General features: G+C 53.6%; 1 protein-coding gene across 1 annotated transcript in view; it reads right to left on the bottom strand.

Annotated features, from left to right (window-relative positions):
• COL22A1 (collagen type XXII alpha 1 chain) overlaps positions 1-10,170 on the bottom strand; it is a 243,170-nt gene extending 233,000 nt beyond the window's left edge. Inside the window, exons 1-2 of the mRNA XM_041769448.1 lie at positions 10,056-10,170; positions 5,262-5,828 (exon numbers count right to left, since the gene is read on the bottom strand). Coding sequence (XP_041625382.1) covers positions 5,262-5,828; positions 10,056-10,170 — 682 coding nt within the window. The remainder of the gene's footprint in view (positions 1-5,261; positions 5,829-10,055) is intronic.
• Positions 10,171-23,286: the final 13,116 nt, after the last annotated feature.

Below are 23,286 nucleotides of genomic sequence, written 5' to 3'. Positions count from 1 at the left end.
TAAATTTCCAAAATATTCACATTTAAATATATGATCGACAGAAAAGATATTCATGAAATGCTTTCTTTTTTTAAGATCTTTTTTTAACTTATTTATGAGAGACACAGAGAGAGGCAGAGACACAGGCAGAGGGAGAAGCAGGCTCCCTGTGGGGAGCCCGATGGGGGACTCGCTCCCAGGACCCCGGGATCATGACCTGAGCTGAAGGAAGATGCTCAACCGCTGAGCCACCCAGGGGCCCCAAATGCTTTCTTTCTCATTGTGTCTACAAAATCCGGTGTGTACAGTACTAGTGGCACTTCTCGGTTTGGACCACACTGACTGGTCGAGGGCCACCCATGCTGGCCATGCAGGTCTGGAGTGGTGGCTCCCTGTGTGCAGAATGTCACAGGGCTGGGTGAGGACGGGGTGCAAGTGGCCTGCAAAGTGCTGCCAACATTGGGTGACCAGAGAACGGCAGACACCTTAGTTCCGTTTGCTCCAGTGGGGTCCGGTCAGGGTCCTGCTCCTCGGCCTCCGTCCCACCCGACGAGGCAGGCGGACGTCTTTAGCATGATCCAGCCCATCGCAGCCAGCCTGCCTTTTCCAGGACCCTCATCAACCTTCAAAATCTAACCGTTTGTCTCTGCTCATCGAAACACAGATATGTTCAATATTTCAGGATTTCAGGTTGGCTGAGGATTCTTAATCTTTGCATCTGGACGGGGGCAGATCATCGCACAAGTACCTCTAACGGGCGCATCACAACAGCAAGCACAGACCCACCCACAGGTCCCCCCACCCTGCATTTCCTTTGAACACCATTCCAGCAGCTCCTTTACATCCCAGGCCCTGTTCCAGGCGCTCGGAAACCGCAAGGCACAGACTCTGCCCCCCGTGAAGCTCATTCCTGTGTGTGAGGACAGACCCCAGGCAGGTGAACTACCAGCACACGAAATTGCGGGTGGTAACCAGGGTACACATTCCATAGTGTAATTAGCTGCCACGTCCCTGCTGCCCCAAGGAGACAAAAGCTTCTCAAGGACAAATAAAAGAATGTCAGAGCCATCGCCGCATCCTGGGAACTCGGCATGGGCCCCGACACAGGAATCACTCGGGGTGCGGTTGCTGAGGGAGTGAATGAATGAATGAATGAATGAACAACTACTACAACGCTCTGCGGGGTTGCTGAAGACTGCGTGAATGAATGATTTGATTGCCTCCGATGACTGCTACGCCTGTTGAATGAATGAAGGAGCAGGTCGGATGCCATTGGATAACTGCCACGCCAAAAACCGGGCATCGTTCGTCTGTGATTTTCCAGACCACCGATATGAATGAAGCCCCTAATCAGAACAACTGTTTGGGTTCTGAAGTCACCCAAAGGTATCTCCTGGGTGCCCAGGGATCTCTGGTCATTTGGATTTTGCGATGCTCCTTGATTTAATCTTACGGGGCATATTTGAGGACGTTACCGCCAGCTATTTTATTTTGTTTTGCCTTGTTTCTAATTGAAGCCATTGTAATGGGATTTTGTTTCATTTGTCACCAGAATAGAACAGGCCCCCGGCCGGCTTACAGCTGTATTTACAAAAACAGATTCCCTTCAGACAACTGAGTGTAACTTACGTCTTACATCTATTTAGGGTTTTGGAGGAGCCTGGCTACTGTGAGTTTTCTCAGTGTCATCACGGGGGACCTGCAGTGGCCCCGGCCGGCTGGCATCGGGTCCCCCTTCTCTTGTTGGCAGCCCTCGTGTCTCTACGGGGGTCAAATGCCTTCCCTGGAGGGTGTGGGGGTGGTCACATGGCTTAGGCCCCACACAGCCTCTCTCTGCTCAGGAACCAGAGCGTTGGTCTGGGGAGAGTCGCAGGCCCATGCTCCACCATCAGATTGAATCCAGACCCGCTGGGGCCATGGTGTCCTCTGTCCTGGGTCTAAGGTCCTACACTCAGGTGGCCCTAAGATTCACCACAGGTGGCCTCACTGTGCCCTCCCACACCTGTTCTTGCCTCCTCTGCTCCCTGGGAGCCTGGGAGGCTGGCCCCTGGGGCACCATCACCTGGGCCTCTTGTTGGGCTCAGGCCAGTGGAGGAGGGGAGGGGAAGGGAGGGGAGGGGTGGGGAGGGGCGGGGGCTTCCTTCGTGCTCCCTGTAGGCCACCGTGGAGGCAGCAGTTGACCTCCCTGAAGTGACCCCAGCTACTGTCCCACAGCCCCTCCCCATCTCAGGGGGCTCTGGGCACGCTTCCACCCCTGCCATCACCCCTCTTCTCCCGCGGCCCTTTCCCGGGACCTCAGTATCCCTCATTGACCTCACCCTCCTCCCGACAAAGCCTTCATCAACATCTCTGCAGCGAACCGTCCGTGTCAGGCCCCAGACACATAAGCCGGCCAAGAGCAGAGTTACCGCCAACGAAAAACCCAGAAACGGAAGGAGTGGAATGAGCCCTGGCCTCTTCAGTTAAGCCCGCCTGACCGCTGGCCTTTTTGTCATGTGTGATATCAATTTGCCTCATTACCCAAGCCAGTCAGAGTGGGGTCCTCTACTGCCTGTGATGGGGCCGCCGGAGCCCGGCGCACAGCAGGAGGAGGTCACACGCCAAGGCTGAAGGCATGGACTCCGTCCCCAGCTCCGCCCTCTTGTTAACCGGGCAGCACGTCCCAGAGGTGACATCACGGCTCTGAGGCTGTCCCTGCCATTCCCAGAACCATGCCCCGGGCACAGAAGTGCCTCAAAATCTAGATTCTCTCTGGCCATCACCTAGAACCAGCCTGAACCCAGGCTGGCAGGAGGACAAAATGCCAGTGGGAGGGGTCTAGAGGATGCTTTCCTGCGCCCTGCATCAGGCCGTCCTGGGATCACAGCAGGTGCATAGCACTCCTGAGCCACCACACTGGACTTCTGCTGTTGGCTGGGCCTGTGGCCCGGTGACTCAGGGTTGATGACCCTATGTCAGGTTGACCTAGAGGTCAACCCTGAGCTCTGGCCCTAGCCGGCTCTCTCCTGCCTTCCTGCCCTCTCCCGTCTTGGCATCACCCCTCTGGCCTACTGCCGAGGGCCTGGCAGCTGCCCCTTCCGGGAGCTCCGCGTGCTGCCTGCTCGTATCTGTGACAAGGAGACCACTATAGTCCACGGGGTTGTAATGAGGGTCAAGTGAAAGTTCACGGCTGATGCCTCGATACGGGGTAGCTTTCCTTCACTTAGGCCTCGGGGCAGGGACTCCCTCATCTGTGGAACGGGGCCTATGCCCAGCACTGTCTGTTCTCGGAATTTCTCCAGCAGTTCCGTAAAGGGTCTCCTTGTTTCCTGCTGTCCTGCCCCTTTCCATCGTCACGGATCTGACGGTGTCTTACCCCTGAGCAAAACCCTTCCACACCTCATCTTAGCACTCAAGGCCCTTCTTTCTTGAGAGCCTGGCCATCGTACAAAGCCACCAACCCCAGTGCCCTCCTTGGCCACAGCCGCACGGCTCCATGACAGTTCCTTGGCTGCGTCATGCCAACCCCTCAATCCCTCACCCTACTGCTCAGGCACGTCCCTCTAAACGGTCTAAGCACCACCTCCCTCCAGGAAGCCCTCTGTCATTCTCAGGGTCATCACCCAACACAACCACAGTAGGACCCCATGAGACCCTGGGGCAGCTTTATTAAGATCACCCCACAGGATTATATCCTTTTTTTTTTTTTATGTGTCTTTTCTACCATCTAGACCATGAACATTCTAAGAGCAGGAGTTTGTCTTAATCTCTCTCGACAGGCCCAGAAACCAGAACAAGGCCACACAAAAAGCAGAAAGCAGATCCCCAATAAGTATCTGTGAACAAGTCAGTGGGAGTGGGGATGAAGTGAGCCAACAGAGAAGAGTCACAGAGCAGTACGGAGCCCGTCGGGTGCCAGACACAGTTCAGCTGCTTTCTCACAGGGCTACAGGCCAGGCCGTCCCTGGGACCAGGCCCATCCCTGGGCTCAGTCTCCTTGCTCTGCCAAGCCACACCCAGGGGCTCCCACCACCAGCCACAACCCCTGGCGAGCTTTGATCCCCCCTGGGCTTCTCCCCTGCCCCCCAGGAGGCTCAGTCCCCAGAAGGAGTCAGCAAAGCAGCCCCTGGGACCCTGCTCCCAGCCCCCACCTGCCGGCCCTGGAGAGCGCTGCTACCAAACACCGGTCGTGACCCAGGACGGACAGATGTCACCCCAATGAAGCAAGCAGAACAGAGGTTGGACACAGGCCATGCACAAAAAACCCCATTGCCCTTCCTGTCCTGTGGAGGAGGCTGTCCTGACAATGACCCAACTAGGTAGGGTCTTGGAGGTCAGCCCTCAGGGTCAGAACTGCAGAGGCCATCAGCTCCCTGCCTGCTGCTGCCCAAGCTCCCCCACCACCCATCCCCATCCCCAGTCAACAGATTCCAGACAACCTCGGGTTATCTCAGGGGGCACCAGGTCAACGGCAGTTGGCCTCTGGGATAAGCAGGACCCGACCATCTCCAAACAGCTCACTGGGGGTCACAGCTACAGCCCACAAGCCTGTCTCTGCACCTTTGCTTAGACCACCTCTCCCTGCTGACCCCTGGAAGAGGAAAGAGTCCCCATGGATTCCCCATGGGAGTCCCCACACCTGCCGTGTGCTTTGCTTTGCGAGCTCGGGCTCTGCCCTGAATGGTCCTGCAGGTGCACAGGTGTGTTCCCCCTGCAGAAATGGGGATGGGCCTCCCAGGTTCTTCACCCACCTCCAGGCCTCTCCGGGTAGGTGGGGATGAGAACCCAGCCCTCTGTAATTTCCTTCCGGCCTGCACAGTGCGCAGCCAAGGGCGGTAGAGCCTGGGAAGGACCCAGGGTGTGCGCCCCGCCCCTGGTGCAGGGGTGCAGGCCGGACTGGTTTGAACCCGGGGCCGGTGCACCCCTGGCACCTGCCAGCTGCACAACACGGGGCACCCCCCTGCTTGGCCTGTGGGCCCCGCAGCACAGATTTTAGCCCCTGGTGTAGGTGTGCAGGTGGGATTGGTTTTCCTCCCTGCTTGAGCCTGGGGTTGGTACACTCAGGTGCACTCGGGCGCACCTCTGGCACCTGCCCGCGGGTCAGTGCGGGGCTCCCCACTGCTTGGCCGAGTGCACCATTGCACACACTTGCGCCCCCGGTGCAGGGGTGCAGGCGGGGCTCATTTTCCTCCGGCCCCGAGCCCGGGGCCTGGTGCACTCAGCGCACCCCTGCCACCTGCCACCTGCGGGGCTCCCCCCCCCCCGCCCCGCTCTGGCCCGCGTGCCCCGCAGCGCACACTCACTTTCACACAGGCGGCGCCTCAGCTTGCCACGGATCTTGTCGATGGCGTCGAAGTCGGACACGTGGAAGACGTGGGCAGACTTGGGCTCCGAGGCGATCTCCTCCAGCTCCTCCCTGAGCGCCGCCCCGACGCCCACGGCGAAGATGCGGATGCCCGCGCGGTGCGCGGCGGCCGCGGCGTCCAGCACCAGGTCCTGGCTGCGGCCGTCGGTCAGGAGGATGGCCACCTGCTTGAAGGCGCGGTCCCCGGGGCGGCCGCCGGCCTGCCGGGAGAAGCTGTGGCGCGTGATGAAGCGCAGCGCGTCGCCCGTGTTCGTGTTGCCGCCGTGGTAGGCCAAGTGCCGCGCCGCCGCCTTGACGGCCTCCCGGGAGCCGAACAGGCCCAGCTCGAAGGCCGTGGTGGGCCGGTCGCTGTAGCGCACGACCCCCACGCGGGTGCGGTCGGGGCCCACCTCGAAGGTGTCCACCAGGTTGGCCACCCACTGCCGGACCTTCTCGAAGTCCTCCTTGCCCACGCTGGAGGAGGTGTCCAAGAGGAAGACCAGGTCGTAGTGGACGGTCTTGCAACCTGCAGCGGAGGGTGGGGTGGGGAGCAAATAGATTGGGAAAGGTCGCCACCCTTGGGCCTAGAGGCACTGGTGGCCTCGCACACGCCTGGCTGGGGACCCTGTCTGGCTGCCTTCAAGCTCTGAACTTCGCCTCCTTAACTGGCTTAGGATGATGAGTGTCCTCAAGGTTGCCAGGAGTCTGCTGCCAACACAGATTCTTGCATAAAAGTGGTTCCCGCTGGTGGAACTCTATCAACTCTATCGCTCTATCAATTTCTTAAATAGTTTTTGTTTTGGTTACCAAGTGACTTCACTTTTTTTTTTTTTTAACCTGCTGCAGCTTGGGGATCCCTGGATAGCTCAGTGGTTTAGCACCCGCCTTCGGCCCAGGGTGTGATCCTGAAGTCCCAGGATCAAGTCCCGCATCAGGCTCCCTGCATGGAGCCTGCTTCTCCCTCTGCCTGTGTCTCTGCCTCTCTTTCTCTGTGTGTCTCTCATGAATAAATAAAATTAAAAAAAAAAAAAGCCTGTTGCAGATAATGCGTGTTCATTTTAGAAAAGGCCATTGAGAAATGTTTTAAATGCCTATGTTTCCATGCCTGTGAGTTCACAGCATATACACCTAATTATTTTATTTCCGTATAGTTACTGATGCACATAGGACTGTTACCAGACACACTAATACACAGAAGTTTTCCCCGCATCCGGCAATATGCTGGAAACCAGTGTGATGATCCTGGTGTCCACGGCTGGGCAGAGATGCCACTGCACGGTGCACATAATTTATTGAGCCAATGCTCTCTTGTTAGATGGTTAAATAGCGCACAGTATTCCAGTATTATAAGCCACATAAAATATATTGCATTTATATATTTTAAATATAAATTTGTAGAGATTCTATAATGCTGTATAAAAATAGAAGCAAATAGAAGCAAAAAAGTATAAGCAAATGATGTGTACTACGCTTATATTTTTATAAGCTTTGTAACTTTTATATAAACTATGCAATGCTCTTGGTTAAACACTATATAATCTATTTCTGATCCTCAGGGCAATGCTGTGCTGAGAGCTTGCTCATCCCCATTTCACAATAGCTAAGATGAGGACAAGGGTTGCTAAACTCCAAAGAGCCGCTCAGACATATGAGGGAACTGTCGAGAAGCCCTGGTCTTGACTCTTCCAGAATCAGAGGCTTGTTCGTACCACCAGCAGCAGCTGACCAGGCCTCTGGAGCGCCCGCCAAAAACATTCGTCCAGTAGGAACAAAATAACAACAACAACAACAAAAACCCAGTTTGTTAAACTAGTGTGTTGACAAAAGTATCCGAGGATAGCCAATGTGCAAGAGAATGCTCTGCGGCTGGTCGTGGGATCTGTCAAACAGACCCATTTTCAGGGTTTTAGAAGCCTCATCAAGGAGACTATTTTCAACCCACCATTTGCTTCAATGTGGATGGAACTGGAGGGTATTATGCTGAGAGAAATAAGTCAATCGGAGAAGGACAAACAATATATGGTCTCATTCATTTGGGGAATATAAAAATTAGTGAAAGGGAATACAGGGGAAAGGAGAAAAAATGAGTGGGAAATATCAGAAAGGGAGACAGAACATGAGAAACTCCTAACTCTGGGAAACGAACTAGGGGTGGTGGAAGGGGAGGAGAGAGGGGGGTGGAGGTGACTGGGTGACGGGCACCGAGGGGGGCATTTGACGGGATGAGCATTGGGTGTTATTCTATGTGTTGGCAAATTGAACTCCAATAAAAAATAAATTTAAAAAAAAAGAGTATTTTCAAATACTTTCAAATTTAGGGATTGACCCCAATAAAACAATCAGACAAAGGGCGAGAAAAAAAAAATTTAAAACTATATAAGAAGTTCATGGAGCCCTGGCAAGCAATCCTGGAGGCCAGCTACGTGACCACAATCCCGAGCTGCTCACAGGATCATCACCGCGGGCTCACACGGTGCAGCGACAGGCAGCCGTGGACTGTTGGCTTCAAGGAATCCTTAGTCACCAACACAGAGGCACTTTTCCGGGTACGGTTGGGTCTGGAAAGCTGTGTCGATGTGACGGGCCGTATGTGTGCGTGATCGTGTCTGTGCGCCTAACGGACCCACAGAGAGAAACGCTGCTTACCTCTGGCAAGCACAGCTGCGAGTGACAGTTCTTATTCTGTATTTCTGATTTTACGTTTATATGTGTAAGCCGTGAATTAATTCAAAACGCAGCAAAGCAATAACCCTGTATCTACACACAGATACCTCCCCAGCCCACCCTCCGGCAGCGCCACTCACAAATTTTCCACGTCTACCTTTACCCCGAATTTCCAAACCCCGAGCTGCAATCTGCTGTCGGGAGCGGAGGCCAATCCCTGCCTTCACAGGATTGCTCCCTAACAGGATTAGAGCTTTCGGAGCGTGTTTGCCCAGATGTGTGGACTCAAGAGATAATTCCTGGGCAGTTTTTCTCCTTGACACAAAAGGTCATCCTTTTGTGTTGGGGACAATAGCGCCCCAGCCTATGCAGGATAATTGCTGCTGCGGGCCAAGCAGGGCCCGGCCTGCGGGCTATAAGCCTTGAGCAAATTTATTTTAAGGCTGCAGAGGGTTCATTTGTCCCAGAGGCCTCACCCAGGGGCCCCTTGGCACTCGGGTACATTCTGTGCTGGGGGCCGGAGAACAGATGTGCCTGGTGCGTGGTGTGCACGTGGGAATGAGGGTGTTGGCCTCGGAAGGCCGCCGACCTTGAGGTAGGTCCACGTGTGTGAGCCCAGCCTGGGACCGCGTCCCCCTGGGCTGCCGTGTGACGGAATGAGGGCTGGGGAGAGGGTGGCTGGGCCCTCCCCGTCGTCGGCTACGTGTGCTCTCGGGCTCATCTCCATGGACGCAGAGGCCTACGCTCCTCCCGTGAAGCCAGGACGTGCACAGTCATCGCCGTCCCCCCAGCTCCTGGGCTCTGGGAGGCTCAGGCCCAGTGGAAGACAGTGGGGGGGGGGCTTGGGGAGAATCACGCAGAGCACAGGCCTGGGGGGTTTCCTGTTGGCCTCCCCCGTGGGCTCAGGTGGGCTCCTCACCTGCAGGGACTCGGGACATCTTGGTCCCTGGTTCCTCGTCTGCAAAATGGGCGGTTCTACCCCGATGCTCGCCCGGCGCCCTGGGGCCAGTCCCGGAGAGGCGTTCACCTGCGCACCCAGGTGCGCACCCAGGGCCCGGGCGCCGTGACCCCTCCTTCACGGGTCCAGGCCCGGCACCTCCCCAGGAGGCCCTGACACAGGTGGCCCCGCGGGCACTCGGGGGAGACAAGCTCACGGCACACTGTGTGGTCTGCTCACTCTTCTCTTGCGCTGTCCGCTGCACGCACCCTCACACACTCGCACAGACACACCCACCCTCGGACTCTCACATGCGCGTTCACATCCGCTCACGGGCATGCTGACAGTCCCACGCTCTTACCCAGTCACACACACCCATGCTCATCAGCCCCTGTCACACTCATACTCACTTTAACACACATGCACACGGTCGTAATTACACTCACCCTCAGACTTTCACACCTATACACTCACTTCTATACTCTCTACAGCTCTATCTCACACACAATGCTCACACACTTGCCTCACTCTCACACCTATGCACTCTCACTTTTACACACCCTCAGACTCTCACACCCATACATGCACTTTTATACACTCTCTCTCCAGCTCCATCACATGGTCACATGCTCGCACACATGCTCACACACACCCACACAGTCACCTCACTCTCACACTTGTGCACTCTCACTTCTACACACATGCTCTGACACTTTTATGACTCACACTGTCACACACACACCCTCAGACTCACACTCATACATGCATTTTTATATATTCTCTCCAGCTCTATCACACACTCACACAGTCGCACACATGCACTTTTATACACTCTCCCCCACTCTATCACACGTTTACACACTCTCACACACACACATACACTCACACACACAAGCACATGCCCTCCCTGGACACCTGAAGGCCACTCTCAGTGGCGAGGACAGCCGACACCCACACTTGCTGGACGACCTACCTCCCTCTCTCTCACATCAGTCCCCAGCTCACTCACGGTCACACGTCTGCACCCTACGCTCCCCAAACACACATTCACTTTCACTCACCTTCTCACATCTGCACACACATGCTCACACGCGGGGACACACACACTGGCTGCTCAGAGCCCAGCCCCAGCACATTGTTCAGTGGCCCCACCTGCCCTCTGGGCCTGACAGCCGTCCCCATGCCACAGCAGCAACATCCAGAGGAGGCAGGCCACGGCGTTCCCTCGCAGGCCGGCCACGGCTCTCCCACGCTGGGGAACACGCATTTCTCGGCCGGGAAGAGACGCCGTTAGAATCTACTGGAACATGCCCTGTGTGGAGAAGGACACACCTTTAGAGAAGGGCCTCGGGGCTGTCAGGCTGAAGAAAGAGGAAACCCCAGCCCTGAGTGGAGGAACTACCAGCCTCCCAACTCCTTCATGCCTTGGCTCCACTTCTGTTACAGCCAACAGAGTGACTCTCTAACAGGTGAATCCCTGGGAGGCCTACCCCTCGGGCCTCAGCCCTCTCCCTCTCCAGCCACCAGCAAATTGCACACCAAGGACCTGCCAGGCCCATGATCACTGGCCATGCGGGCCCATACCTTGGCCCCAGCACCACCTTGTGATCAAAATCTCTGTCTCTGGGCATTTAACAGGCCATTTATTTGTTTAATATGTTACAAGAGAACATCTTGGTACCTAAATCTTGGCCCATATTTAATTATTTTCTTAGGGCAGGTTTGTAGGAAAATACTTAGGGCATCACATGAAATATTTTAAAAGGACCCTGATAGAAATTATCCAACTTCTTTCCGAAGAGGTTGTACTTGCTACCACTGGGCAGGGTAGGGTGGGGGCCTCGCCACATCCCCAGCAGTGTGGGTATCATCATTCCCTCAACCTGTCAGCTCAGTAGGAGAGACATTGCTTTTTGCTTCCTGTGCATTTCTTTGATCTATGGCATTTATTAGCTAAGTGTATTTCTTCTTCTGCATATTTTATTTTCATGTGGATGTCCATTTCAGAAAGTATTCATCATGGTAAAAGCCAAGATCTAGGAAAGGGAAAACAGGTTCTAGAATTCTGAGATATTTATCAGTTGCCCTCATGTGCCAGGTGCTGAGGGCAGGCAGATGAGGGACACAGAAGCCCCTCCCTCAAGGGCTCTCAGGGACACCTGGGAGACAGGTGACACGTGGGAGAGGCAAGATGGGGTAAAATGAGCACCGGCGTAGGGAAGCTCAGAGGCGATGGGACCATTTTAGGGGTAGAGGCCTCTTGGATGAGTGACAGCCAAGCCAATTCTGGAAAACTGAGTTGGATTCAACCAAACAAAAAACAGATGATCATTTCAAACAGAGGGAACAGCATCTGCAAAGTCCCAGGGGAGAACCAAGGCAAGGGAGAACTTCCCCCTAGCAGGACCGGTGTGGAGGCTCCTCTTGGGGCAGGTGCCTGAATTCTCACTCTGGTCCCCACCACCCTCAGGGCACACTGCCCTCATCTTACCAGGCCACTAAGGGGCCAGCTCACAAGGGCACAGGGTATGTAATAGCCCAGGGTATGTTCCAGGACAACATCCTGGAATATGACACTCAGGAGGTAGCCACAGGACCAAGAAGAAAGGCACTTTCCCAAAATGGTCCATGGGGGGCAGGGGGTACAGAAGCCAAGGTCAGGAGCAGAGGGTCCAGTGGGAGGAGAGACACAGAATCTTGGCAAGTCCAGTGGGTTGCCCACACCTCTCATCCTTCAAAGCTACATGGATCAGAAAGCATGGACTTGTCTGTTTTGTTCATTCTGCTGCCCAGAACCTGGAATAGTTCCTGACACATAATGGGCATCTGACAAATAAATATTAGATTTAGTAGTGAGTGATGGGGTCGTATTATCATCTGAGGTGACTAGAGCCCTTCTTTAGAAGAACACAGATTTTTTTTTTAAAGAACCATGAGAGTCACTGAATAGCTGCTGTGTATTATCTCCACGCACCCGGCACTTTCAGACTGTCCAATGAACTCACACGAGCTTTAAGGCCAGCTTCACTGCTTCCACGTGGCAAAGGAGACGATGAAGATGAAGATTCAGGTCTGTCCCGAGGTCACCAGAGGAGGGACTTGACCCTACCCCCCTCTGGGCTTTGAGCCCATGCCCTTTTGAGGACCTCCACGGATACAAAAAATCCAAATACTAGCGACAACTACTGGGCCATCATTTTTTTTAATGAACTAATTAGGAAGAATGTGGACTAAGAAGATAAAGTAGGAACAGCCGTAGTGTCTCGTATTTTCCAGGCCTCAAGAAAGGTGGTCATTTCCCCTCATTGTTGAAACTGGGTGGAAGCTGAGCAAAAGCAGGTTGTACTCTCCAGGTTTCTAGAAGAATCTTAGTCATGCATCTTCCCCAAATATACACACAGATAAATATACACACAGATAAAGAGAAAACTTCAGGCCAACCTCCCTTATGAATGAGATGTGCAAGTTCTTAATAGAAGACTGGAAAGCTGAATTTAGCCACACACCAAAAGGGTTATACACTGGGACCACATGGGATTCACTCCAGGAATGCAAGGCTGGTTCAACGTACAAAAATGAACCCATGTGTCACACTGCAGCCGTGGAACAAAGGAAAAACACACAGCATGATCCCAAATGATACAGAAGCATCTGGCAAAATCTAACTCCCTTTCATGATCAAAGCACTCCTTCCACTGAGATGATAAGGAAACTTTTCAACGTGACACAGCCCACATACAAAAAATAGGTAATAACAGACCCTACCTCACTGTGGGTTGTTGCAAGAGATTGTTGCACAGATTGAATAATCAAAAGGCCACAGGGCTGACATGAGCCAGAGCTGGGACTCCGCCCCAGACCTGTTTCTTGAGGCCATCCACCACCCACAGGCTCTCACACTGGGGTAAAGCCCAGTATTGGTAGGGAGCCTCTATTCTGTACACATTGCACCTCTCCCTCCTTACGACAACCCCGAGGGGTGGGCATCAACATCCCCCTTTTACAGGTGAGCAAGCTGAGGCTGGGAGTTGGGGAGACACCCCCCACCACACCCTGCTGGAGTGTGTGTGTGAGTCCATGCTAGGCACTCGGAGACAATCACTCCTTGACTCTAAGCTCCCCTGAGGTCATCTGTGCCCAACACCATCCCTCTCACCGGCTGGCTATTTGCCCCATCTGGGGCTCACAGAGTATTTGAGTTTTGAGAATCCATAGTTTTCCCTCTAGAGAAAGGGCTGGGAAAAGCATGCGGTGCTTTCACCAATGTGCTCCCTGAGGTCTCAGCAACCCCACAAGCTGCCCTGTTCCCCCAGCTCTCCAGTGATGAACCTGGTGTGCACCTGCCAACACAGACACAATGCAGGGGTCCTTCAGGCCCAAAGGGCACCAAGACCCACACTCTCTCCAGCATGCACCGCTAATGGGGGCCGCCAGCTTGCGAAGCACCAGAAGCCACCTAAGGGCTTCACAGGGAAGAACCCATTTAATCCACACAGCAGGTATCAAGAGATGCAGTTTACTGAGTAAGAAACTGAGCATAAAAGGGCTTAGGAACATGTCTGGGACTCTACACCTCGGAGCCGGGATGCAAACCCAGCCAATCTGACCTGACAGCAGGCCAGGCTCCTCATCGCTCTGCAACGCTGCTTCTCCCAGGCTGTTGGAAGCTGGCTAGGACAACCCATATTACAAAGCCCAGAAACAATGGGAGAAACAAGCAAAGCATAGAGTCAAACACCAAATTCTGATGACTCAGTTCACAGGAGGAAGGGAACAAGGACACAAGGTCGGGGGAGGATGAGGGGCCAAGAAACCTGACATTAACCGGAGGGAAGGGAAGCCGCCTGAATCCAAGTGCTTCGTTGATCTTCAAACGGTGACCAGCCTTACAGGCCAGGGATGAATCCTGCTCAGATTCATCTGAGAACTCTTTCTGTACACATTTGTATTCAATTGGCTAATACTTTGTTGAAGACTTTTGCATCAAAATTCATGAGAGACGTTGGTCTTTTTCTTTCCTTGGAGGGTCTTTGCCTGGTCTGGGGGATTAGAGTGGCACTGGCTTCATGGGGTGAGAGGTAGGAAAGGTTCCTTGTGCTCCTCTCCTCTGGAAGAGGTAGTAGAGGACAGAATGGCCTTCTGTCCAGGAACATATGGAGTGTTTGCAACAAAATGCCCCCTGAGGCAGACAGGCCTGCTACGGAACCCCAGCATTCTTCCTTAGCCGCGTGGATGAACAGTGCATTCCCCCAAAAGGGGGTGATCTCTACTTCATCAGGGGTGCTCTGAGTGTTACACAAAATGCTTTCTGTGAAGCACCTGGCACAATGCTTCACAGACCAAGTGTGCAGGAAAGGTGACATTTGGGGGAGCCCATCTCCCTGCCATCCCCAGCCCATCTCAGGTGGCAGCCCCAGCAAGCATGGGTGCCATGAATCCATCTCCCTCTCTTTCTTCCTCCAGGCTCTGAGTTCTTTCCCTGGGCTCAGCTGCCCAGCTGGCATGATATAGGCCACACCCTGTCCCTGGGAGGCAGAGCTTGGCCATTAGTCTCCGAAAGTCCAGCAATTAATTTGTTGAGCTGGGTTCCTGCCACAAGCCAGCCCATTGCCATAGTAACCAGTGTTCCCTATCCAGGGCCCCGGGGAGAGTGAGGAGAAGACACTGAGCAGAATGCAATTTAAAGGGAGAAAATGAGATTTGGCGCATTGGAGGGCAGCCTGGGCAGAGAGCACCCCGGGTCTGCACAGAGGGTCTGGCTGCTGCCCACTGCAGGGGAGGGGCTGAGGCACTGCTGATATGTTGCCAGGGTGACGGGCGATGCTCCGGCCAGGAATCCAGTGGAGACATAAAAGCATGGCGAGGAGTGTCCAGACCACTAAGCTCTGAGCCTCGGTGCTCACCTGTGGGGCTGTCAGTGATACCAGCTGCACCTGCTGGTCAGATAGGGAAGAGGGAGCTGAGCTGGGTGGCTGGGAAGAGGGAGCAACCCTCTCTGCAGGGTTGCTCAAAAACCCAACTGGGGGAGCCAGGGAAGCAATGGAAAGCCTGCATCCTGGATTTGAACTGGGCTTTGTGTGACCTGGATCAAGTCCTCCTCGGTCAACAAACACATAGCGAGTATCTCCTGTCCAGAACTGTCTGGGGCACTGGCTTCCCCTGCGGCAGCTAGCATCGTGATGACACTTCTCGACCAGAAGCCCCGTGCTCAAATTCTTACTAGCTGTGCAAACCAGGGGAGTCACCTAACCTCTCTGGAGCTCAGCCCTTTCATGTAAGAGTGGGGATGATGATACCTATCTCACAGGCCACTGGAAGAATTAACTGAGCCACTTACTACATGTGCAAAGCTTAGAATGATGCCTGACCACAGTGAGTGCTGAAGGCAAATCACTATTTCTGTGATTTTCTAATCCTTTGTTTCCTTACCTATAGAATGGGAATGATACCCCCTCCTTGGATCTGTAGAGGACATGAGGCAATGAGTGGGTGTGACAATCTTGTATAAAGTTTGATGCTAAAATAAATAAATAAATAAATAAATAAATAAATAAATAAATAAATAAATAAATAATAAATAAACAAACAAATAAATAAAATAAAGTCTGATGTTGGGGGCAGTTAGTTAAGCGTCTGCCTTCAGCTCAGGTCATGATCCTGGGGTCCTGGGATCGAGCCCCACATCAGGCTCCCTGCTCAGCAGGGAGTCAGCTTCTCCCTCTGCCCCTCCCCCTGCTTCTGCTTATTCTCTCTCTCTCAAAATAATTAGATAAAAAGTATTTTTTAAAAAAGTTTGATGTCAGCCAACATTGCCACACACAGTGTTGAAGGACATTCGATCTGAGCTACTCAATCTTGGCTGAGGCAGGCCGCAGGGGGCACCAGGAAGGGCTGTGCTCTGCGATCTAATTCAAGGGTGCCCTAAATGCACGTTAAGACTTACTAAGTGCCCCGCACACAGGATAGGACACTCTGCCCAGAGATTGCAGCCTCATGGTGGAGACACGGAAGCAAGAAGATGCTTATGTTTCCATGTAGTCAGAGCTCTGTTAGAGGGAAGGACAAGTGCCTAACTCAGGCCTGGGGGGTAAGCACAGGTTCCTGGAGGAGGTGACATCTGAGCTGAGCCTGGGAAGATGAGTGGGGAACAGGCAGGAGGACCAGGGTTGCCTTCACCACGGATGGCCACCACCCTCCCCACCTTGCTTATCATTCATGGGATAAGCAAGAAGTGCAGTATTCTGGAGGAAGGAATGAAGGCTGAAGGAGATGGTAGGGATTTGGGGAGAGGAGGGCACTCAAATTTGAGGGAAGAGTGCTCATAAAGACAGCCCAGGGACTTGTGTGGTGACCCAGAGAAAGGGGTCAGACTGCCTGGAGACCTCCTGAGGCCAGCGCATGTCCTCCTGCATAGAAGTGGCATCTACCCTGCAGAGAGGGGTGGGCAGAGCCCAGGGGCTAAGGAGGGTGGCGCAGCATCAAGAGACATAGGCCACCTTCCCTAGGACGACGGCGGATGCCATGATACGTGGGACCTGCAGGGAGAGAGGAGGGGGAGAGGAGGATGTGGAGGAGGGGAGTCCACATTCCCTGTCTGAGCACCCGGAGCCAGTCACCGGGGGCGGCGGGCATGAGGAGTTCCCACTGGACACACCGAGTGAGTGTGAAGCAGCCAGATGGAGAAGTCAAAGACAGACACTTGAGTCCAGAGCTCAGAAGGAGGACTGGGGCGGGGGACACCCCTGGAATGTGCAGCAGGAGTGCTGTCAGAGCTCTGGGCAGAGGACAAGAGGCAATTTCTCCACCTCTCATTGCTACACTTAGTCATAGAGGCGAGCACGCTAGGGCACCCTGCATTATTAGTCTGTTCCCCGATCCAGCACTCTTACGTGACTTCTAGGGTGAGAGCTCTGTGTGCGGTGCTTTTAATGAAACAACAGTGACAACAAACCTCCAACAATGGAAAGACAAGCCACAGAGTAGGAGAAAACATTTGCAGAAGACGTGCCTGATGATGAAGTGTGATCCAGAATATACAAAGAACTCTTGAAACTCAACAATAAGGAAACAACCTGATTTTAAAAAACGGGCCTGTGGGGGGGGGGGTGGGGAACGGGCCTGTGTTCTTAATAAGCACCACATCAAAGACGATGCACGATAGCAAGGAACCATGCAGAGAGATGCTCCATGCCGCATGGCATCAGAAAGCCATAAAATAAAACGAGACTCCACTACACCCCTCGGAGAATGGCCAAAGTCTGCACATGGACCCCACCAGATGCCAGCAAGGACGGGAGCGCAGAATGGTGCGGCCACTTGGGAAGACAGTTTGGGGGTTTCTCACAATCTAAACGTGCTCTTCCCAAGTGGTCCCAGCCATCCTGCTCCTTGGTATTTACCCAAAGGAGCTGAAAACGTATTTCCACACAAGAATCTGTGCGTGGATGTTTGCAGCAGCTTCAGCCATAAGGCCGAAACTTGGAAGCACCCAAGACGTCCTTCAGTAGCGGAACAGAGCTGGAAACTGTCATCCCCCCAGACAACGGAATGTCATTCAGTGCTAAAAAAAAAAAAAAAAAGAGCTCTCAGGCCATCAAAAGACAAGGGAGGGACCCTAAGTGCTTATCAGTAAGTAAAGAAGCCAATCTGGAAAGGGCGCACACTGTGCGGCTCCAGCCCAGCGATGCTCTGGAAAAGGCAAATTGCGGAGACAGTGAAGGGATCCATGGCTGCTGGGGCACTGGGGTGGGGAGGAGGCCGGGAGGCAGAGCACAGAGGACTTTTAGGGCAGTGAACACATATGTCAAATCTACAGAACAGCAGCTGACCCGACTGCTTGTGCGGAAACGACGGGACAAGCACACCACGGCACAGTGGGATGAACGGCCGGTCGTGGCTGGTTTCACTCCCGGCGTTTTCTCTCTTCCTAACAAGCTGGCAGAGGGGTCTCAGGTTCTGCAGAGCTACAGAATGTGCCCGGGATCACACAGCCATGAGGTGACAAAGCAGAGGGTATATCCCAGGCCGCCAGGAGACTAGATCCAGGGCCAGTTTCGGTGGAGCAGGGAGGCCTGGTCCTCCGGGGAACAGCGGCGTGCGCCTGGGTGCCTGGCGGAGGGAAGGGAGGGAAGGTGCCCAGGTGTTGCGCAGTCAGTCCTGGGTCCTGCTAGGGGGCAAGAACACCCACCCAGCCCTGTATCCTCCTCATCAGAGCATCGCAAGATTTCAATGGAATCCGCATAAGCCCTACGCCACCCCAAGTGCAGGGCGCATCTCATTGAAGGATAAGAGTAGAGTGAGGGATGTGGCCTCCTGCTTTATGCTGCAGAATTCAAAATTATTTCCTATATTTTTTTTTTGTCCCTAAGAAGAGGCATCAGGGTGCCAGTTGTTTCTCTCCCAGTTGCTAAAATTTGTGAATGAAACTCAAGCTCTCTCTACTCTTGAAACAAAGAATATTCCTTAAGCTGGCCCCCGGAGGAGGACTTGGGAGGCAAGCTTCGCCCCAAACCTGGCACCCACTGCTTCACTCCTCTGCACGGTCCAAGGAGCCGTCGATTTATGAACTCGGCAGGTGCTCACCGAGTCCCAGACTACCTGCCAGACCTTATCCAATCGTTGGGGAGAGCCAACAACCCTGCCTCCACAGAGCTTACTTTCTAAGAAAAGAGAACGAGACACAAGGAAACAAGGAACTAAGGATACGGTTTCAGAGAACAGTGATTTGAGCACGACGGAGTCAAGTGATGGATGATGACTTGGCTAGGACAGCTTTTACACTTTGCAAAAGGACAGTCTCCAAGCGGAGGAGGGACTCTGAACAGAGATGTGAGTAACGGGAAGGAGCCAGCCATCCAGGAAGCGGGGTGCAGTGAGGAGTAAGAAGCATCCATCAGTTCTTGATTCCTGAACCCAGCAGCCTGGGAGGTGGCCCCAGCTCTCAGACTCCCCCGTACCGCATGGTTGGCACATGCTCACAAGAACCCAGTGAGGCTCCCACTGCACAAATAGGATCCTTAGCCTCGTGGATGAATCCTGCAGTAACTCCTCACTGCCTCTGGATGGTGCTCAGAGTCGTCCCCCCCCAACACAGACCCATTTCTCTGGTCTCCCCTCTGTCACCTGACTGCACGTCCTATGTCTTATATGGATGAGGGAGGAGGGAAGAGGCTGCCCACACTCCCATGACTCCATGTGGCATGAGTGAGTGAGGTTCCAGGAGTCAAATAAACACCACGAGGGGATGCCTGGGTGGCTTAGTGGTTGAACATCTGCCTTTGGCCCAGGGTGTGATCCTGGGATCCGGGATCGATTCCCACATCAGGCTCCTTGCAGGGAGTCTGCTTCCCTCTTACAAAAATGAAAATAAAATAAAATAATAAAATAAAATAAAATAAAATAAAATAAAATAAAATAAAATAAAATAATAAAATAAAATAAAATAAAATAAAATAAAATAAAATAAAATAAAATAAAATAAAATAAAATCACCATGAAAGGGAGGTAAGCATGTGTTACTGGGTTGGTACTCAACCCGGGTAGCTGCTAGCACAACAAGAAGAGCCTCTGTAAGCAGCTCCAAAGGTGCTGCTGGGCCAAGGTGCCAGGGGCAAAGGAGAGACCAACCTGAAGAGCTGTCCCAAGCTGGGGGACTCGGAGCTGAGGAGGCTCCATCAGAGTCATCACCTGAGTGCCCAGAAGTGTAAGGAAGCACCAGTGGCAAAGACAGCCAGCAGGATCCCCCTGCCACCCCTTCCTTCCCCCCTCATCCTCACTCAACCCTCTGGAAAAAGAAGGGAAGATGGAAAGGGCCAAACACCCCCCCCCCCCCAGCACCATCACCAGGTCCTCTGGGACAGTCGTCACCACTGGTGGTGATGGGGGATGGCTGGGGGGCGGTGGCGGGTGCACAGAGCATACGGTGAATAAAGGATTATGCTTCAGGGCTGGAACCACGTAGACTAGCCTGGATAGCTCCCAAAAGTGAACAGAGAGTCACAGGACGTGGTCATGGTTTGTTACCGGACCAGAAAGGGGACGCAGTTGAGAGCAAAGATGGGGAACATATAGGGGATGAGAGCCAAGATGAGGGGACCAAGGGACTCTGCATGTAGGGGGCTGGGTGAGCCCCAGTCATGGTTGAGAGCAAAGACGGGGAATACACAGAGTGGGGAAAAACATCGCCGACCACCTATCCCCTCCAGGTCAGGGGTGCTCCGGGAGAGAACTGGTGTGTATGTGAACTCAAGGTAAGTCCCCGGGCACCAACACACGGCAGGTGCACAGCCACACGTGGCGGCCTCACGACAGCCTGAGCGTGCAGTTGCTGTCCTCTTTCACGGACTGGGGACCCCAGGCCACGACACTGCTCAAGGATTCACATTCTGGGCCACCCTCTCGAGGAGTTACCGGCTGCCTCCCAAAGGACGTCAGAGCCAAGTGGGAAGGACCGTCCAGGGCAGGCTGCAGGCCCCGCGATGGCAGTGCTTGGAGTTCTGTGCTTTAAATAACATGCAGGGACATGCCCATCGACTCTGGATCCTTTGTTCAGCTCCACAATGGTGCTGAATTGAAAGGGCTCTGGGGAGTTGGAAGATGGGGCACCCTGGGACCACCCCCATCTGCACCCCAGGGAATGTCTCCTGCCTGGTCCCACCACTGCCTTCACCCTTCTAGGCTCCCTTCTTCCAAAGCCAGAATTCAACTCTTGCTCTTGCCAACACTTCTGTCCCATGCTCTGTGGATGTGGTTCGCGTGGGGTGCCACGAGACCAGACCACTGTAGACGCCACATCCCCCACCTGATGCTGGGATGTGACGAGGGTCAAGCACGTGCAAGCTGGGCCATCTCTGGGACCTCTGCTGGATTTTTGGAGAGAGGTAGGTTTCTACTATGGCTGCTAAGTTTAGAGATGAGAAGGCCCTCACGACACAGGGGATCCAGATGGAGAAGGAAGCCACATCCTGGGGTGGGGGGAACGAGACGAGATTCATCCCTTGAGCACCTGACCCAGTGTTGCCCAAAGACCGGAGGCACCAGAGCTGTGCTGCCTGAAGCAAACGCTTCCCCACCTTCGCCTTTTCAACTCCAGCTAATCTGCACTGTGGTTCCTTCTTCTTGCAGAGCACAGAGTAGGTGCATGGCCAGCAGGTGCAGCCCTTGCTCTCTGGAGCTCACCTTGCCACCCGCCCACGGTGTCCCTGGTTCCTTAAACATTGTCCTCACTCAACATCTTCCCTCTGTGTCCCCTTTTCCAGCTCTGATCCTCAACCCAGTTTAGACAAGGTTTCCCCAGAATCACCTTGGTCAACCTCTCCTCAGGGCGGACTTCCAAAACCCATAGAGATACCCCACCCTGCATCCCTCCTGGGCCCAACGGGGCAGCACAGACAGGAGGCCTCTCAACCTTCAGCCCCTGGAAATGCTCTTTACTGCTCCATTAGTTTATTCCAACATCTCAGGGCTGCCCCAACCCCGTCCTTTTATCTTTCCCAATATTCTCTTCTTTCGTTTCTACCGCCCACCCCCCGGCTTCCAAATAGTACACTGTCTCGGGGCATTTCACAAGAGACTGTCTCAGATTACAGGGTCCTGGGGACACAGAAAGATATTTCTGTTTAACTTATTTTGAGCAGCGTCTGGCCTGATGAAGCAGTGGGTATAAATAGTGCTACGGCACCCACACTGATTATGGAGGTGTCGTCCCAGCAGGATCCCCTTTTCCAAGGGGAGAGTAATGAGCTCCTAGGCCATGCGAAGGAACTGGCTGCTTGGGAGAGCGGCGGACGTGGGGCCAGACCAGCCCGAGGTTTGCCAGCCTCCACCCTCCCTAGCTGCCTCATCTCAGCTCCTGCCTCCGAGCCTCAAGGGCTGCGTCTCTAACCAGGGGGCATGAACCTGCCTCACCAGCTGAGGGGAGGCATTAGAGTCCCTAGCCCAGCACCCTAAAAGGGTGGCCGTAAAGATAAAAATGTAAAAAGCTACAAGCACTCAATTAAAGGAAGTTATCACTATTATTATCAGAGAATCCTTTACAATATTTGATTCGTGCCAATAGAGCCGTTGCAGAGCCACATAACTCGGTTCGAGACTCTGAGAGTGGCCCACCCCGACACTTGCCGTGGCCTCACGCTCCAATCCCCACCCTGCCCTTTCCCACAAGGACTCAGGTCTAAAGTGCCAGGAGGCACCTGGGTGGCTCGGTGGTTGAGCGTCCGCCTTCGGCTCAGGTTGTGATCCCGAAGTCCTGGGTCGAGTCCCGCATCGGGCCCCCCACATGGAGCCTGCCTCTCCCTCTGTCTGTGTCTCTACTTCTCTCTCTCTGTGTCTCTCATGAATAAATAAATAAAACCTTTAAAAAAAAAATAAGGTGCTGGAATGGGAGGGAGTTAGGTGTTAGCCATCTTCAGATGGGGAGGCTGCAGGACAAGGCGGTTACCAAGGGGAATCAGGAGCTTGACTCCCCTGTCCCAGGAGAGCATGGTTTCCCCCAGGTGGGTTCCAGCAAGTGGGTTTTTAGAGCTCCCACCTTTCGAGACCCCCTGTAGGCTCTGATCCCCACGCTGCCGGAAGGCCCACACTCCACACAAGCTCTGAGGACAGTTGCCCCTCTGAGAAGGAGCCTCCCGTATCTGGACCCAGTTAATAATCTCCGCGCTACACTCTGAGTTTGCAAAGGACTTGCTCACGCTCAGCAGATGAGCTGAGGCCTGCTGGATGTCATTTCCGACCTTCAAGTCTCTTCTTTGGGGCTCTTCTCAATTTGACCCCGATCTCCGTTTCCAGGTTCACGGCCCTGACACCTTACTTCATGAATCTGATTCTCCAACCTCAAAGTCTTCTCGCTCTTCCTCCAACACCACAGTATTTTCTTTTTCTCACTGTCTGACACTGCCTCTGAGATGCTTTCTTGTTCATGCCAGGCAGGCTCTTACTCATACTTCAAAGTCCAGCTAATGTGCTTTCTCCTCCAGGAAGCCTTCCCTGATTTCCCAGGCAAGCAGTGTGTCACTATGTTCTTTGGGCTCTCACGGACTCCTGAGTTTTAGCAACACCCCCCCACACACACTAAGTGGTATTAAAACTGACCTACTTAGGGGCGCCTGGCTGGCTCCGTCAGCAGAACATGGGACTCTTGATCTCAGAGTTGTGAGTTCGAGCCCCTCGTTGGGTACAGAGATGACTTAAACATTAAAAAAAAAAAAATCTTTAAAAAAAATAAAATAAAACTGACCTACTTATTGGCCTGTCTTTTCCACTGAGCTCCTTAGACTCGTGTCTCTGGTCTGTCTTCCTCTGTGCCTGGAATCCTGACAGGCAAACAGCGGGCTGTCCTGTAGCAATGTCACAGAAACAAACGAATCAATGGGTTAAGGGTCTGAAC

This window comes from Vulpes lagopus, chromosome 9 (genome assembly GCF_018345385.1).
Source record: "Vulpes lagopus strain Blue_001 chromosome 9, ASM1834538v1, whole genome shotgun sequence".
Taxonomy (NCBI): domain Eukaryota; kingdom Metazoa; phylum Chordata; class Mammalia; order Carnivora; family Canidae; genus Vulpes; species Vulpes lagopus.
Note: the sequence above shows the minus strand (reverse complement) of the source record. Positions and strands in the feature narration are given on the sequence as shown.